We start from the raw sequence: 16,759 nt of genomic DNA, 5'->3' as shown, positions 1-16,759 counted from the left end.
ATCTGAGCTGGTCACTGAAGAGCCACCCACAGCAGGTCTGGATCGCCACAGAGTCTCTTCCCAGGAAAGACAAGTCAAGGACACTTGTTTCCTGGTGTTCAGGATTACCCAGAGCTGGGAAGAGAGCAGAGCTATCTTAAACAGTCTTAGGTCTTCCACCTTGAACTTGTGTGTAAGCACCATTACCTTTGTTCAAGGCCACAGACCCAAGGGACTGATGAGTTCTGCCACCCACAGATCACAGCTGATGGGCCACAGAATTGTTCTCCTCTCCCGAACCTAGGAGGCTACTGGGACTGTGGGATGCTGACGCCCCCTGTCTGTCACTGTGGTTTTTTTCTCTACAGTAAAGTGAATGCTTGTGGGATAATAGTCAAGCTTCCCGAAAGGGTAGAACCTAAGTGGGAAAACATTAAAATCTTCTGTTTGCTTTCTTTTGCCTCCAAACTCAGCTTTTAACCCATGATCTGGGTCTGCATTCCGGTGGGCATTTGAAGTGTTTTTATGCCTGTGAGGGTCTTGGTGACGGGTACTTCCTGCTTGCTGCATGAACCATTAGTTTGAGAGCATGCCATTTCTTCCCTCTTGCAATGAGTGCAGTACTTTGTTGGAGAAAGGCAAGCAGACAGATTCCGAGAGACATCTTGAAGCTCGGTCGTAGTAGGAACTGTTGTCAGGGGCGTTAGGGCGTTGGCTACCTCTGGGTTTCCATGGGAGCGGGATACAATTATACAGGGCAGGGCAGAGCAAGGGATGGTGGAAGCCAGGGGAGCGTCAGGCAGTGACAAGGGTACAGTTCCCACTCTGGGCATTGCAACCACGTCATGCCTTAGGAAGAACCTTTGATTACACACACTTAGTGTAGAAACTTCTCTCTTGACTGACATGTGTCTGAAGGAGTGTGGCAGTCAGCTTGGACCCCCGAGGTCAGTGCTCAGAATGCATATGGCAAAAGTCACATCTTCAGTATGTATGGGTGGCCGTAGGTGAACCTCATCAGCTGAGACGAGACCACTCTGGAGATGTGTGTGTGTGTGGGGGGGAACAGGAGTTTAGGGGCCATTGGGACCAAATGCTCATCATGGCTCACGTGAGCAGAAGGAGCAGCCGGGCATGTGCCTTGTCACTCTGTGTGTGGTGCTGGCCTTGCTGGTGATGGGCTAGGGGACAGCTGAGGAGAAAGAGGTCCTTATACACAGTGACATTGTCAGCAGTTCTCAGAGCTGTGGGTGGAGCTTCAGCGAGGTGGTGACCCTTCCCCACACCAAGCATAGGATAATAATTGTGTTTTTTTTTATATATACAGTGGGACAAGGTGTTTCTGGGGTCTCCAGATGCAGGTTCCATTCTGTACTGCCTGCTTCTGAGACTCAGCAGCTACGATTCAGCTGCAAGTCTTAGCCACTGTCTCCTGCAGGTACGTGCAGTTTCTCAGCGGGCTGCTCTCTGGAGTCATGAAGATGAACGCCTCACCCCTGTTCCTGCACTTCGTCATCTTGCATGGAACCCCCAGCTTTGACACTGGAGGAGGTGAGAGACTTCCCAGCCTGGACTAGAGAGAGCTCTAAACAAGCAGCCTCTCCCGTCTTCCCTCCAGTCCCCCTCTGTGGTGTCTAGATTCTGTACCTGTGGTTCTAATGTGTCGGCAGAGCTTCGTGAGTTGGGATCAAACTACCAATCGCAGGAGGACATTATAATTTGTAATTATAAAGGAATTACAAATAGCCCTGTGACCCAAGACATGAACTCCTGCTAGGCCAGGGTCATCAAGAGCGAGAAGCTCTGTGGGTCACCTGTGTGCTTCTTCTCTTTGAGATAATCCAGCACAGTAGACTGCCTCCTAACTCAGGGTCTTTCTTCCTCTGTGTCATATTCCCCAACTCCCTGTTTCATGTAGGTGCTCACAGCATGTGGCCAGAGACCTTGGCCCCTGTCCCATGCAGATGCTCACAACATGGGTTGGGGGCAGACCCTGTCTCCTGCTCCTTGGCTGAATCCAAGCAGGTGCTCAATCATCAGTTGATGGTATATCTTTAGCTTCTAGTCCCCTTGATCACCAGGAGTAAGGTGATCTTGCAGAACTGTAGGTTGTAAACCTCCCCTCACCATTGTCCTCTGGTTAAAGCAGTCCTCTTGTTGGTGGAACATCTGTTCATGTGTTCGTGATCCCTCCTTTCCTTGGCTTGTGCCTCTCTTTCAGCTTGCCGGCCCTTTCTGAAGCTCTACCAAGCCATGCAGCCTGTGTATACATCTGGGATCTAGTAAGTACCTGGCTTGTGTTTAGGGTGGCTTGGGGAAAGACTGTGAAATGCGTTGTCTCTCCCACAAGAGGGAGTGGAGTAGTGGGGTCAGTCATACCAAGGTCACTAAGTTGCTGTTCTGAGAGGTGCAGGGTCCCTGCATCACTAGTTGCCTCTGGTGAGGGGCTGAACCGTGGAGCCTCCAGGATAGAGGATGGGGTGGGCATTACTGGTTGGAAGCTGGTCTACTGGAAAGCGCTAGGGCGAAGCCACCCATGGTTTTTATTTCCCCTTAGCATTTAGGTATCCTCAGAATTGTATGGCTGCCTGAGTTTGGTTTGCAATGATGTAGGTAGCACTTCATTTACAGTGACAGAAAATGAGAAAAACGGTAGATGTCCTGGCACCCAGAAAGATTCATTATTTCTTTTCTGGGCCCTAATTCACCTCCACCCCTTGCTTAACTCCCATGTAAGGATGACACTGTGGAAATTATATCCTCCAATTGTCACAGAAGCAGGGTCTGTACCCCCCATCTCCGTACCTTTCCTGGTTGAGGCAACCCTAAGCATGACTTTTGCAGTCCGGGGCTATGATGGAGCTAAAATAATTCGCTGCAGCTCAGAGATTTCTCAAACCTTTTGACTGATTTCCACAAGGCAAAGCCTCTGCATTCCAGGTTATTTATGTAAAAATCAAGTCATTTTCTCAGCTTGTACTGTGGGGTCATGAGATTGTGGAGCTGTATAATGAGCTATTTTCTTGTTCCTGTGAAGCAATGTGGGCCCTGAAAACCCCAGCAGGATCCGAATTGCCATAGAGCCTGCCCAGCTGCTGAAGGGTGACATCATGGTGAGTACCCACAGGCTCTAACCACTGTGCCAGATACCCGGGATAGGGACCTGGAAGGCAAATTGATTTTGCCTTAGAACAAAATTACCCAGTTTACAACTTCCTTCTCCATGAAAATAACCAATAGAAGAATAAATTAAAAAAAAAAAGCATGACCCTAAAGGGCTTTAATTTGTGAGTAAAAGTATTTTAATTACAGTGACAGTTCTTTGTCCTTGATCATTTATAACCGAGCTCCTGGGTCTATGCAGAACAAAGTTCCTACTCAGCCACAGCCCTCTGGGCATCCTATCACCTGACCCCCTTTGTGATCCCAGGCCTCCCAGAGCCAGACTGTAGTGTGTAACTGGTGTTGTTACAGTGTGGTTGTAATGATCAAAACACTGATTTCTGCAGATCATTTTGTTCTCGGAGGAGATTAAACGCTACTTTTTCCACCTCCTGTCTGTCTTGACTACAGAAGTATATGTGTAAAGTGATTTTAGGAAAGGTTTTTGTTAGAAAGCCTGCAAGGCATGTGCAGAGCTTCTGACATGTGTAGAGTAATTTAGATACGATCTTTTCGTGGTCTTGGCAGACCTGCTTTGTTGAGATGATGGGTGGTTTAGGAGTTTGGGTTGCATTTTATTGTAAATAGCTCACCCAGAGTGGGCACCTCCCTGCTTTCAAGGACAGGTAGACTGACGCTCAGACCTCTTTCTGAGCCGTCGAGGTAAGGGAAAGCATGAGATGAGAAAGCCGACTGGAGGTTGGGTACAGCTCCCCTCTACTCTCTGGAAAACCGATGCTAAGCCTCCGCCTGAGCTTTCCGTTCATGGACTGGTGGCTTCTGGGTCTTCTACAGCCGGAGAGTGGCGCCAGTGCAGCTCAGTCCCCTGAGAGGTGACTTGTCTCTACTCCAGTTGCCTTCCTCTCCGTCCTCACATACCTCCTTTTCTCTCCTCCTCCATTTTTTCCCTTCTCTCTTCGCCCCCCCCCCCCCCCCGCCTCCTCTTTTTGGCCCTCTCAAACTTTTAAGTTTTTCTCTGGTGTCTTGAGCTTAGTTTTATTGTTGGTTTTTTTTTTGTCTTAATCGTTGCTGTGTGTTTTTTGGAGTTTCCAGTCTTAGCACTGGACACAGGAAGAAAAGGGGTAGAGAGTGGTTTCTTTGTCCTGGAGATGCCTTCTGGGAACATAGGCTGTATTGGAGAAGGGAAACTGAAGATGCTGCAAAGGCCAAAGGAGCCTAAGGTGGACATACGTGTGTGGCTCAGGAAGGCCATGGTGGCTTGGCTTCACAGTTCCTGGTGGGACCTTCCATAACATGTCTGTCTTTGTGAGGAAGCTCATCATGTTTGAAAGGGACAGGCATTGCCCTTTTCTTATGGGACTTGTGGCCTCTACCAAGTGAGGACCATGCTTAAGTTCTGTGAACATGAAAAGAGCAAAGTCACGCCTGTGTCCTGGGACAGCGACTGGTACTGGGGTGTAGGGAGTGGGTGGAGGGACAGGATGGGAGGTGGACCACATCATGTTATCCTGAGGCATTTCAAGCCCTGTCACTATCAAAGAGGTAGTCCCTCAGCCTTAAGAGGTCACCTCTCTCCCTCTAGAGGAGCCCCTGCTTAGGCAGCCCCTACCTTACACTACATGGCTCATAGCAGGCAGTCCAGTCAGAATACAAGCCCCAGTAAGCAATGGATGTGGAGCTGTTTAGAGGTCTGTGGCTGGGAGGTAACTCTTGGTCATTGAGGTGGTTCAGAGAAAAATCAGGTGGCACAAGGAATGAGTGGAACTCTGCGTGGGTGAGGGAGATGTTTACTAGTAGACATGCCCAGACTTGGCTTGTTCTTGGCTCTGTGCATCCTGGTGAAGCTGGCTGCTGCTTTAGCTCAGGAAAGCTTTTCTGTGGCTTGCTGCCGTTTACCAGTTGGCTAGGTAAAGGATGATGTGGGTAGCATCCAGAGGCCACCTGGAGGCAGTTCTGATCACATGTCAGTGACCCTTGGCTACTGAGTTACATTTATAAGCAGACTATCATCTGAAGCCATTAACCTCAGGGGCTATACTGTTCTGTCCCTTGGCAGGACGTTTGAACTGATATTTGAACCTTCACAAAACTTCAATTTCCAACTTGATTTGCAAGCCCATTTGATGCCAGGTGGGGACCCTCTTATGTCCGAGACCAGCTCAGACTCTCAAGATGTCCATTGGAACCGGAGAGAGGATTGAAAGAAAAAGACAAGTTAGTTAAAGCTGCAACATGACTTCAGCCAGCATTGAGGTTAAAACCTCGTGGCTGAAGCGAAGTTTTGCTTTATTTGTCCTCTTTTTAAACCTTTTTAATTGCATGCAAAAATGGTAACAACTGTTCTGAGACAGGGATCAAGCAAGTTGACAATCTTGGAGGTCAGGTGAAAAGGTCAGAGACAAAAATAGATAATGCTGGGCCTACATTCCGAAATCCACCCTGTCCTGAGCTGCATATCTAAGGATGCTGCCTGGAGCATCGAATACGAGTGTACTTCCCTATGCTGCATACTTAAAAGCCCTACCCCAAACTTCAGATGCAGATGTGCTTCCTTATAGCCTTATTCTTAGAGCCCTCCCTAGAGCTACAGATGCAGATGTGCTTCCTTATAGCCTTATTCTTAGAACCTGCCTAGAGGTTCAGATGTAGATGTGCTCTGAAGATAATAGCCCTTACAGGGCGTAGCACAGAGGCCTGACTCCTGCCTTGGCTAGCCCCAAAATGTCCTGGGATGATATTAATATTACTCCGCCATCAGCTGTTTAGAGGTGCAAAAACCGCTCTCCACACTCTTAAGTGTCAGTTGTGGGATGGCAGTCAGAGAGGCTGGTATGGTAATAATTAATCTCAGTTGTCTCACCCTGTCTTGGTAGCGCTTGGCAATCAACTTTCCTGCATCTGTTTGTCCTTTTTGGACAGCATTTTGTCTGGAGATGAAGTTAGGACATTTTTTTTTTTCTTTGCCACTATTGAAGCAACTTCATTTGGAGGTTTTTAATGCTCATCAGTTTTGCCAAGACGAATGGGAGTACTGCCAGGAGTTAATGTCTCAATGTCCCAAAAGATTTTAAATTAATAAATTACGTTTTGAATGCCATGTTCTGTGAGTCTCTGAGGCTTCTGTAGAGCATCCAAACGTTGTCTGTCCGAAGGTACCTATTATCTGTTTACCCAGGACGCACACTTCTGTGATGAAGCTAGACTGGCATCTCACAGGACCTTGAGCTTGACTGACTATTAACTTGCATCACTTAATTATCCTAGACTGTTTGTAATGGCAGCTATTAAAAGGACTGGAGCTAAACCTTGTATTTTTAAAGAGTTGCACAGGCATCATACCCATACAAGAGTTGAAAATTACATATTATTATATTGTATCGAAATTAACCTTAAATTTTGTGTCAATATGCAAAGATTCATACTAACGAAAACCTTAAATCTGTATCAATATGTAGCATTTTGTACCAAGGTAACAAAAGTAACCTTATGTGAAGATATCAATGGCTCTAAGTTCAAGAATTAGTGGAGGCATTGAGTAGTCCGGGAGGGGACCAAGGTCAAGATTCCATCTAGGGCATTTCAACACCATGTGGCTCCCTCTCTTTATAGCACATAGAACTTAGGAAATCCTCTCGTCAGTGAAATGGAGGCATCAAGGCGGGGACAGCAGTAGCCCCTGGGAGCACAAGGCACCTCAGGGAACAGTGCTGCCTCGGAACCAGAAGGAGGCTAATGTGGAGTCTTTTTAGCAGAAAGTGAGGAGCAGCGGGAGTTTGGGTGATCCCAAGAGCCAGTGAATCTGCCCTGCGTTTTCTACTGACCATGAAGCCCAACCAAGCATGGAGGCCAGGAGCCAGCCTCTACTGGGAGCTGAAGGGAGGAAGCTGAAGGGACCCAACAGACCGGGGCCATGGGAGGTCGGGATGTCTTTTGGAGAAGTATGTTATAATTGAGCTTAAGCGTGAGGCTAGTGTTGGGCTTGTATCAAGAAGAAGGACTGCGCTGGTTGGATGAGTTGTGAGTGCAGGCCCTGCCCCTTTCTTCTTGCTGGTTCCCCAGACTGGCTTCACTTGTTTAGGTTAATGCTATAGAATGCTGTTGCACTGGGGTACTTAGATGGTGTTAACTTGTTTACACAGATCCACACAGATGCTTACACAAGTTCTCAGATGTACTCACAGGCAATAGAACTTTCTTTCTCATGGCTCTGTGGATTGGAAGTCCAATGTCCAGGGCTGGCAGGTTCTATATCCAGTGGGGATTTGGTTTCTTGTGTGTAATGGCACTATGTCCCTGTGTACTCTCCTACAGGAAAGGGGTCTGGAGTCTCTACAGAGTGCTAACAGCATTCAGAAGGCTTAGCCTCCTGACTTCCTCATGCCCGGGAGCTCCCATATTCTAATACTGTCCCTGTGGAGTTTAGGGACTACAAACTTAACCCACCGTACAGATTGCTACCCCCTGCTTGCTCTGGCTGCTGCCTGCCTGGCATCCTCTCAGGAGCTTCTCTGCTATTTTGCTAGGATCTTCTGCTTGCCTCCAACTAGGCCCTCAAACTTCCTGGTCCTCTTCTGTGTAACCCAGGCTTAGAAAAGGGACACAAGCCTGGATCTTCTGCTTGCCTCTGACTAGGCCCTCAAACCTGGTCCTGTTCTGTCTAACCCAGGCTTAGAAAAGGGAAACAAGCTTAGACCCTGCGCTGCTCAGCTTAGTGGTAGCATCCTCTCCACCCATGATAGCCGTGGTACCCTATCTGTGTGCTTGCCTCATGGACCTGCTAAGACCCTTTGGAACAGAGCCTTCCCCAGATGCCTGGCAGCTGCCTTTGAGTGGGTGTTCCAGCCCTTGCTCCCCTGTCCCAGGGGTTCTCTCCTTTTTCTTATTTGAGCTGCTCCAGACAAACTGCAATTAGTCCTTTGTAAGAGCTGGGGATGGCTTTCCCATGGATGTGTGGGCCTGGTGTGACATGGAGCATGTGTCTTAGCTGTGCTCCTGTGGAAACAGAAGCCAACTATGCTGTAAAATTGGGGTGCATAATGTGTGAGATTCAGGCTCGAGGACCACTAGACATGAACTTCATGCCACAGAACAGCTAGCTCCTCATGCATGACTCATTTCCATTAAGAGCGCTGGCAACAGGAGGTTCTAGATCTTTCCATAAGAGATATGTGGTTTTGATAAGACGATTTCCTTCCTGTACCCCTTTTCATTCCTCACATGGAGTATTTTTAGGATTCTGCTATGATTTGATTTACACTTCCTGTGTTTATAATTCTTTGTGTGTGTGTGTGTGTGTGTGTGTGTGTGTGTGTGTGTGTGTGTGTGCTTGCTCTGCACTTATTTTCTGTGGTGTTATCAGATAGGGCGTGGGAGTCGTGGCAGCTGACGAGGGTATTTTTCCATCACAGTGTAATTTTTCCTTGTACATTTCATAGAAATGACTGCTTTGAGGTCGACCTGATATCTGTCAGACATATGACAGCAACTTGAGTCCATTCTGCTGGGCCAAAAATGGCCATGATGAAAGGACACTCACCCCAGACTGAGCGGCTTGTGCAAGACTCAGTTTTCTTGCTCTTGTGGGACTCGAAGTCCAAGGTCAGGGTATTAGCAGGGTTGGTCTTTCCTGACTCATGTCATAGGTTTATCAGAATCATTTCTCTGAGCCCTACTCTCTTTTTACAAGGATACCAGCTACAATAGGGTTGGTCATTTAAGCCAACCCTGACAGCCTTATTTAAATGTCCTTAATTAAAAAAAAAATCATCTCAAGAAGAATTATATTCTGAGGTCCTGGAGCTTTTGACTTGGGGACATAAAAGGGCACTGTTTAGCCCCCAGTGGCGTATTCTAGAATGGTTTATATGATTGACAGTCAGCTATTGGTGACTGAACACATTTGCTGGGGTTTACTGCTGGCCATCCCTGCTGATCAAGTTCCTTAGCCTTTGTCCTAAACTGGCGTATGAGTTTAGTAGAGGCGGGCTGAAGGCCTGCTTTCAGAGAGCTTAGACTCAAGTGCTGGGTTAGTCGAATGGGCAGGCAGATAGCTAACGCAGTTGACAGGCCGGTGTGTGCACAAAGATGATCCCAAGTCCAGCTACAGCAGACCAGACCCTTCCCCTAGTCAGGTGCAAGTGACAGGCACAGCTTTCGACTGTGCTCAGCCCAGAGGGTGCAGGATCAGGAGTCCCAGTCAGCCCTCGGATCCTAGTCCGTGGAGCCTGCCTTGTGCCATAGCTCAGGCTTCCTGGGCCCCTGGTCCCTCCTCAAGAGTTTAGGAAAGAGAAGATGCTACGACGTGACAGTGAGCCATCCTTAACCCTGTGTCCTGGGCTTTGGCAACTCAGGACTTAGCCCACATTCCTCCTCTACAGCCCTGCCCATGTCTAAATGAACCAAATAGACATTCAGGGCCCAAGACAGCCCCTTCAGGTCTAGCTTCGGCGCTGACCCGTTAACCGCCTGATGTGTTGTGCAGCGTGTGTAGTTTAAAAGCCTCGAAGACTGCAGGTGTGGAAACGTGTCAGGCTCAGGTATTTGGGACCTGGCAGCCACTGTGACTTGGAAAGGACACCTCAAGGGGTAGAAAATGTGTGATTAGATTTACTTTCCAGAGTCTGCCTTGTCACCGATTCTCTCTGTGAACGTGCTGCGTTTTTCTGAGACAGGTAACAGAGATAGCAAGGGGCAGGTCCTGAAGGGAAACCTCAGGGTTTCAATGGGAAACTCTGGGAAAACACAACTCTGTAGGATTTTCTTTTGGCTGGTGACCAGCAGATGGCGCTGTGACTGGAGACAGGAAAGCTGACATTGCTACATTCCTTGGTTTGGGCCATCCTTCTCATCTTTCCTAGGGACCCCTCCTGCCTTTACAAAGGGCTTTTCTCAAAGGGCCACATTTTGTGATCCTGCCTCAAAGTACGCTGTGGTCAGGTGCAAGGCTCTTCCCTGGGGAGGCTGCCTGTAGCTTATGTAACCTGCTCAGGAATTCAGGCTGCTGCAGGCCCCGCCAGGAACCTGGCAGGGAGCCTGGGGCCTGAGCCAGCTTGCCCCCTCCCCGCTCAGCACTTGGTCCAGGGCTTGTAAACATCTTTCCATCTGGCATGCTCTAGCTTGCTGCCCCGCCTGGGCAAACCACAGCCATTTGTACTTTGTCTTTATAGTTGCTGGCTTTGCGACCAGTGGCTGGGCTTGTGAACACAGGTGAAGCCTCCTTAAGAGGTTGCTCCAATAGCACCGGTGTTTGGTGTTTCTTGCAGTGGGCACTTGTGTATGACCAAGGAGGGGTGGAACTGTTCCCCCAAGCTGCCCCAGCAGAGGGCCTGGGGCTGGAGCTCCATTGTATCCGTGACTGCGTTAGTTTTCGATTTTTCTTCTTTCTCTGTTATGCTGTGGACCTCAGTTGTGTTTTTGTTGAAGCCCATACCTGCTCACCTTTCCTTGCTTTTTGTTCCAGAGTTGACAGTATTAGGACCCCGGAATCATGCTCAGCTCAGAGGGACATTATAGCATTAGTCTAGATAGCCCCACCAAGCCAGGATGGATCGAAGAGGGACTTACTTCTCTGGGGATGTCTGAGTACTCTGATTGTATTGCTTAGAGAATTTAAGAGGAATCTTGGCTCTTCCTTGTCCGTGCCTAGCACATCTGGAGGAGACCGTGTTTAAGAGTTGACTTTGATCAGCTCAGACATTGTTCTTCCTCGACCTTCCAGGGGCTGGGATTGCAGGCACGTGCTACACACTTGGCTTAGGTACCTGCCTTTACCTTAAGGACTCAGTTTTTTACCTGGTTCCAGGGGCCCCATCTTCCTAGCATGCAGGTGAGGGTGTAGAATGTATTTTCGTGCAAACGTAAGGAAACAAGACTAGGTTTCCAGACTATACTCGGACCACGAGAAGACCCTTCCATGGCTGTCATCACTAACGGCATGTTGGAGTACCAGGCTTCCCTTCCCAGAAGCCTATGCTCTTGAGTTAATTACTAACTAGTCTAACTTGTCTGTCTGTTTATCAGCGAGTTATGGGTGACTAGCTCTAGGACCAGATGTTCAAATTCCTTATAAAATAGCTGCTTGCATACAACGCATGTGCATTTCCTACGTATTTCAAATAATGTCTCGATGGCTCGTCATACCTGCTGATACAGCAGGAGCGCCATGTGAGTGGTACTGCAGTGTTTAGGGAATGCTGGGGGAAAAGAAGCCTCCATGTGTTCTGAAGCTGATTGAGTCTGTGGGTGCGTCGTAGTCTGCATATGTGGACAGGATGAAGTTGTAATCACGGAGATGTCAGGTAGATTTGTAAGGTCTCCTGGTACTTACCAGCTCTATGTTCCGAGGAGTAAGCTGCTATCCGTCTTACAGCGGAAGAACGGAAGGTTCCAAGGGTAACAACCCCAACATCCCCGAGTAACGCGTGCTTCTGGTTAGTTGGGGGCCAGTGCCGATGTTCTCACGCTTCTCAGGTGGGCTCTGTGACAGGCATCACTTAACACAGTGCTTGCCACAGAACGGTGACCATCACACTGGATCGTTTCAAGTGAAACTATTCGAGAATCTGGAAGCGAAGGGTCAGGGGTGGTTTAGAAACTTTTTGAGGACACTCAAGTGAGTACGTCCATGTTCAAGCCAGAGAACCAAAGTGGTTTGGGATTGCCCAGCGATATTTAGGCTTTCTGTCTTAAAGATTGGCCTCTGGGGCCCCATGTCAAGCACGGTATTGTCCTTTCAACTCACTGTGCAGAACAGTTCTGAGTTTTGACCGTTGTGGCTACAAAGATTAATTGATACCTATACTGAGTGGATCCTCATTGGACCTTCTTGTGGGTGACAGAGGTCACGAGATCAGGGCTGACAGAGGTCGCAAGATTAGGACCTTGGCTAATAGGCCTCTTTTCCAAGTCTGGCCTGTTGTATTGGTGGGCCTGTGGGGAGTCTTGAGAGAGGAGAGTGGTTTGTGTGTGTGTGTGTGTGTGTGTGTGTGTGTGTGTGTGTGTGTGTGTGTGTGTAGCATTGTTAGAATACCCATAGGAGAGGTTACGGGAAAACAGCATAGCATTGCTCAGTGACAGATCATTCTTGCTGACAATCCTACGAGTCTTTGAGCCCTTGTGATGTGACAAATAAGAATTTGCAAGCAGGAGATCACACCAGGCCCAAAGTACCTGGGAGCTGCCCAACCTGTGAATACCCATCCTTTTCCTCCCACGCTTGGCTGGGACAGAGTTGGGATGCCTGGGTTGTGATTCAAAGTATTTGTGTGTGGCTTGAGGGATGGCCAGAGTAGAAGGTGTGCCTGGGATACCCAGAACTGGGAGGGATTTGGGAAGAGGACGAGACTAGGGAGGTGGCCATAGGAGAAGAATACTAGTAACTTGAGTGGGTGGAAGGCGAGCATAGCCTATTGAGAACAGAAGAAACTGTGGCTGCATTACATACTCCTGGGGCTGCGAGTTCCTGATTCCCCTATATTCACCCAGTCATGTCCACAGGCCACTCCCTCCTGTCAGTGCATGAATGGACCCAGCTAGATCTCTGTCCACTGCGTGCCCTGATTTCCTGAGACCTTGCTCTTCAAATATTTATTCTCCTTAATATATATTTGAGAGCAAGACTGGCTTGAAAGGGACTCTTCTTTCCTCTGCCATTCTCACCCTGACCTTGGTTACTTCTCTTCTGAGGCAGCCAGAGGAGAACAGGGCAGGGTTAGGGGCACAGGGCCCTATTGGAGGGCAATGTGGAATCAACCCTGGCTGACAGGGCTAAACCTTCAAGGCTGTGGGCCACGAAGGCTCAGAAGAACATTCTAGAAGGATATCTTTGACACCAAGGACCATCTTGAGTTTGAATCTTGCTGAAGAGTCAAGGATCCCACAACAAGAGTTGTGGACCAGGGATCAATCAGCTTCCCATTGGTCGGTGGGAAGCCAGCATGGGCTCTGGGTTTTTTTCACTCTTGATTGTGGATAGACAACTGCAAATTTCCGTGCCAGGACCACTAGAGATGGGATCTGTGACTTCAGTCTAGCAGAGGTTGCTTGGGAGGAGCCCCTGCATGTTTGTCAACAGGGACCATCCTTTGCAGGCTGTTTCCTGGTAGATAGCACAGTGTAAACAAGTTTTGGGTCTGCCCAAGGGCCGGGGTGGCCAGCCTTCCTGCCTAGACATTTTGGCCTTTGGTTTTCTGGAGTTTCTGTGGTGTTGCTTCTCTGGTAAGAGGATGAGCTGTCCCCTGCACCTGCTCTCCCCTGCTTGGTGGGTGTTGAAGTTAAGTGTCTTCTTCCCCTTTAGATTGGCGAAGTATGTTTACAAGCCATCCTTCACCAGGAAGAGTCTCTGACAGAGAGTATTACACAGGCAAGCCTGCCTACCACAGTCTCCCATGACATGGTGTACCAACTGTGGGCACTGTGTAGTCTCAATGCTGAGTTCAGCTCAGTCTGCCCTGGACCCCTGGAGACCCTGGCAAGGCACTGCTGGCTTGAGGGTCTTCCTCAGCCAACTGAGTGAGGTCCTTCTCACCGCATGCGTTCTCCCCACTGTGGCCTGTGTAGGAAGCTGTTGGTAGCAATGTAAGACAGGGACAGCAGGCACTCCTTCTGGCCACACTCCTGCAGTTCCTGCACCCTGCTTGTCAGCAAAGCCACCCAGGATGGCTTGAGCTGTGCCCGAGCTAGGATGTCACAGCCTCTGTTAAAAATCACAAAGGTGATCCTAATACGCCTTTACAAATGCCACCTCTGTGTAGCAGTAAATATTTAAAAAAAAAAAAAAAAAAGCGACCCGCTAACCCTCATTAGTGCTGGCATCATAGATATGGCATTAGTTGGGTATTTTCATCTCAGCAGAGGCCACCCTCCTGCGACTCTCTGTGGTGAATTCTGCTCACATTCTGAGCGACTGCCCCTGAGGTTATCGGCACAATTCCCACTAGCCTGACGAAATCAAAACTCTAGAAACTTGTAATTTAGCAATCAAATTTATATCAATAAATTCTCACTTTACAGAATGTCCACGCTAACTCAGAGCCAATTGATAGGATATAATCTGCCAACCTAGATAAGACAAATTGTTCTATAATAATTCATCCCTATTAAGATATTCATAGCTACCTGTGGCTATCCAAAGCCACACGGAGATGGGCCATCTTCCTCCCCCACTCCTCCTCTGTCTTGGACTTGCCTCTTCCTTGGCTTCTCTCCTGTTCCCAAACTCTGCTCCCGCCTTACTTTCTCACTATCCAGTCACAGGTCTTGTCTTATCTTGTGCCTGCCCTCACCTGTGCATCAACCACACCTCTGGGACCCTGGGCACCTGGGAAAGGGAACAGCATCAATGCCTGTCTCTATCTGGACCTCTGTCTGTGAACCCCTCCTTCATTTCCCTATCCCCTATTCCCTCACGTTTTAGCCTATACTCAACAAACAAGATGACAGCAATAACCAGTGTTTCCATGGTGTGAAAACCAAGAGGCGTTAGGTGGCAACATGGAGATTTTAGATGAAAAGGGAGATGTCAACACAGTCAGCTGTCAGAAAACTGGACTAGAGACCACAGATGTCTTCTAACACAACTCCGAGCCTGAAGGGTGTGGCCCATCCCAGGACAGAGGACCGTGGTCTTTTGAGATTTTTCTTCTGTTGAGGTAGCATGGGGGACATGGGGACACCGTTATTGGTGTGCTGACTCCCTGCATCCTCGGTATCTTCAGATGTCCACTTTCAGTGTGAACTCCTGGCCACAGCGCTTCACACCATCCACAGTTCTGTGCTAAGCAGTGAACTCTGCCCCTGAGCCATTGCTTCTCTTTTCGTTCTGAACTAGGTGAAATGCTATCACAAGAAGTTCCGCTCGGCCACCCGTGATGTCATTTTCCGCCTGCAGTTCCACACTGGGGCTGTGCAGGGCTACGGGCTCCTGTTTGGGAAGGAAGAGCTGGACAGCGCCTGCAAAGGTGGGTGGCTAAAGCCCTTTGGGATGTCAGAAGCAGTGTCCTTCCCTGTCTGTCTTTCCACTTGCTGATGAGAGTTACTGCCAACATAAGCAAAACTTGAGTCGGCCTGTGGATGAACAAACAGCTGGGAGAAACCAGGCGAAGCTTGACACTGCGCATGGAGGTGGTCGGTCACAGCTTTGGGAGCGCCCTGGCACTGGCTGGGCTGCAAGGGCAGGATTGGTGTGAAAACGGTGTGGCGTGGTTCTTTGTTTCAGATGACCGTTTTCCTGACTACAGCAAGGTTGAATTGGTCTTCTCGGCCACACCTGAGAAGATTCAGGGTAAGTAACTGGAGGGACGGTGGGCAGCTGGGCCCCAGCTCAGGCTGGAGTCAGTTTGGAGGGCCCTGAGCTTATACAGACACCGCCCATCTTGGCACTTACTTGGAAATTCGACCATGTGCCTGCATGTATGTGTGCGTGTGTGCGAATTGTGCTGCTTGGGGCCTTGTGTATTCTAAGCATGCCCTACTACTCAGCTTGGTCTGAATGATTAGTTTTTTAGATAACATATTGAATAATAAGGCAAAGACAGCTCTGAACCAATAATGCTCCCTTGGGACAGACCAAAAGGTCGAATGACTTGCCTAAGGTGACTTTGCTAAGGAGCCCTTGCAGGCTGGGGTGTTTTATGGTGTCCCTCAGGGTTCCCTTACATCCATGAGGTTGTGCCACACTCTTGCTTTTCTTCTCAGGAAAGAAAAGTTGTTTTAAAAAGGATTGTCAGTACAGTATATTAAATGTTGGTGTTTCAGAAAATATATTACTGAACCTATTACTGCTATAAGTGAAATGTTCCGGTTTGTCCTCAGGACGCCTGTGTATGACAGTTCTGTGCATGATTACGTTGTAACCTAGCCTGTGACACCTGATCATCCCACCTCAACCCTCCCACTACTGAGATTGACTGTAACAGTGTGTCACCATGCCTGGCTACTTGATCATTTTTGACTCCATTCTTAATTACATTGAAAATTATTACAGATTTGGGTAGGAACCATTAAACACAAGGCTCCCGTATTATCCTGTTCTGTGGTATTCTGAGATGCTGGTCTTTGCTGAGTAACAATTGTGCCCCCTTAGGATCTGAACAGCTGTACAGTGACCAGGGAGTGACCGTGGACTATAACACAGCAGACCCCCTGATTCGATGGGACTCGTACGAGAACATGAGCGCGGATGGAGAAGGTAAGCACCGCAGCTTGTAACGGGGAGGTCCAGGGGCGGAGCGAGCACGTTCATGGCTAGATCACCAGAGCTCAAGATGAGGGTCATCGTGCACCCCATAGCCCAGAAGCTACACGTGTGTGACACTGTTGGTTTTGAAGGTGCTCACAAAGGATCAGGCCTGGTGAATTTGGATCAGGGACTTTGCAGAGCCATAGTATATAGAGGGCTGGTGAGGCCTGACTGACGCTGGAAGTATGCTTGGCTGCAGCTGTCTGCCTTCCGTCTTTTCCTTCCTGTGTGTGCTGGGAGCTTATATCGGACCCACGCAGTGTCTACTTGATGTGTATTCCCAGGGTCATGGACCTTCCAGCTCTGTGTCTGTTTGCTTGTTATCTGGGTTGTAGGCAGACGCCCATTCTCTGATCACCTGTAGAATGTACACTGTGGCTCTCTGGGTAGCTACAAAGCACATAAAAAATAAAGGGACAG

The 16,759-nt window shown here is 48.7% G+C and overlaps 1 protein-coding gene across 1 annotated transcript in view; it reads left to right on the top strand.

The window, feature by feature from the left end:
* Positions 1-16,759, top strand: part of TNS3 (tensin 3) — a 176,091-nt gene that overhangs the window by 74,420 nt on the left and 84,912 nt on the right. Inside the window, exons 10-15 of the mRNA XM_080940492.1 lie at positions 1,418-1,530; positions 2,201-2,261; positions 3,017-3,092; positions 14,930-15,059; positions 15,317-15,382; positions 16,184-16,288. Of these exons, the coding sequence (XP_080796618.1) occupies positions 1,418-1,530; positions 2,201-2,261; positions 3,017-3,092; positions 14,930-15,059; positions 15,317-15,382; positions 16,184-16,288 (551 nt within the window). The remainder of the gene's footprint in view (positions 1-1,417; positions 1,531-2,200; positions 2,262-3,016; positions 3,093-14,929; positions 15,060-15,316; positions 15,383-16,183; positions 16,289-16,759) is intronic.

Source organism: Micromys minutus, assembly GCF_963924665.1.
Source record: "Micromys minutus genome assembly, chromosome: 1".
NCBI classification, from domain to species: Eukaryota; Metazoa; Chordata; class Mammalia; order Rodentia; family Muridae; genus Micromys; species Micromys minutus.
Note: the sequence above shows the minus strand (reverse complement) of the source record. Positions and strands in the feature narration are given on the sequence as shown.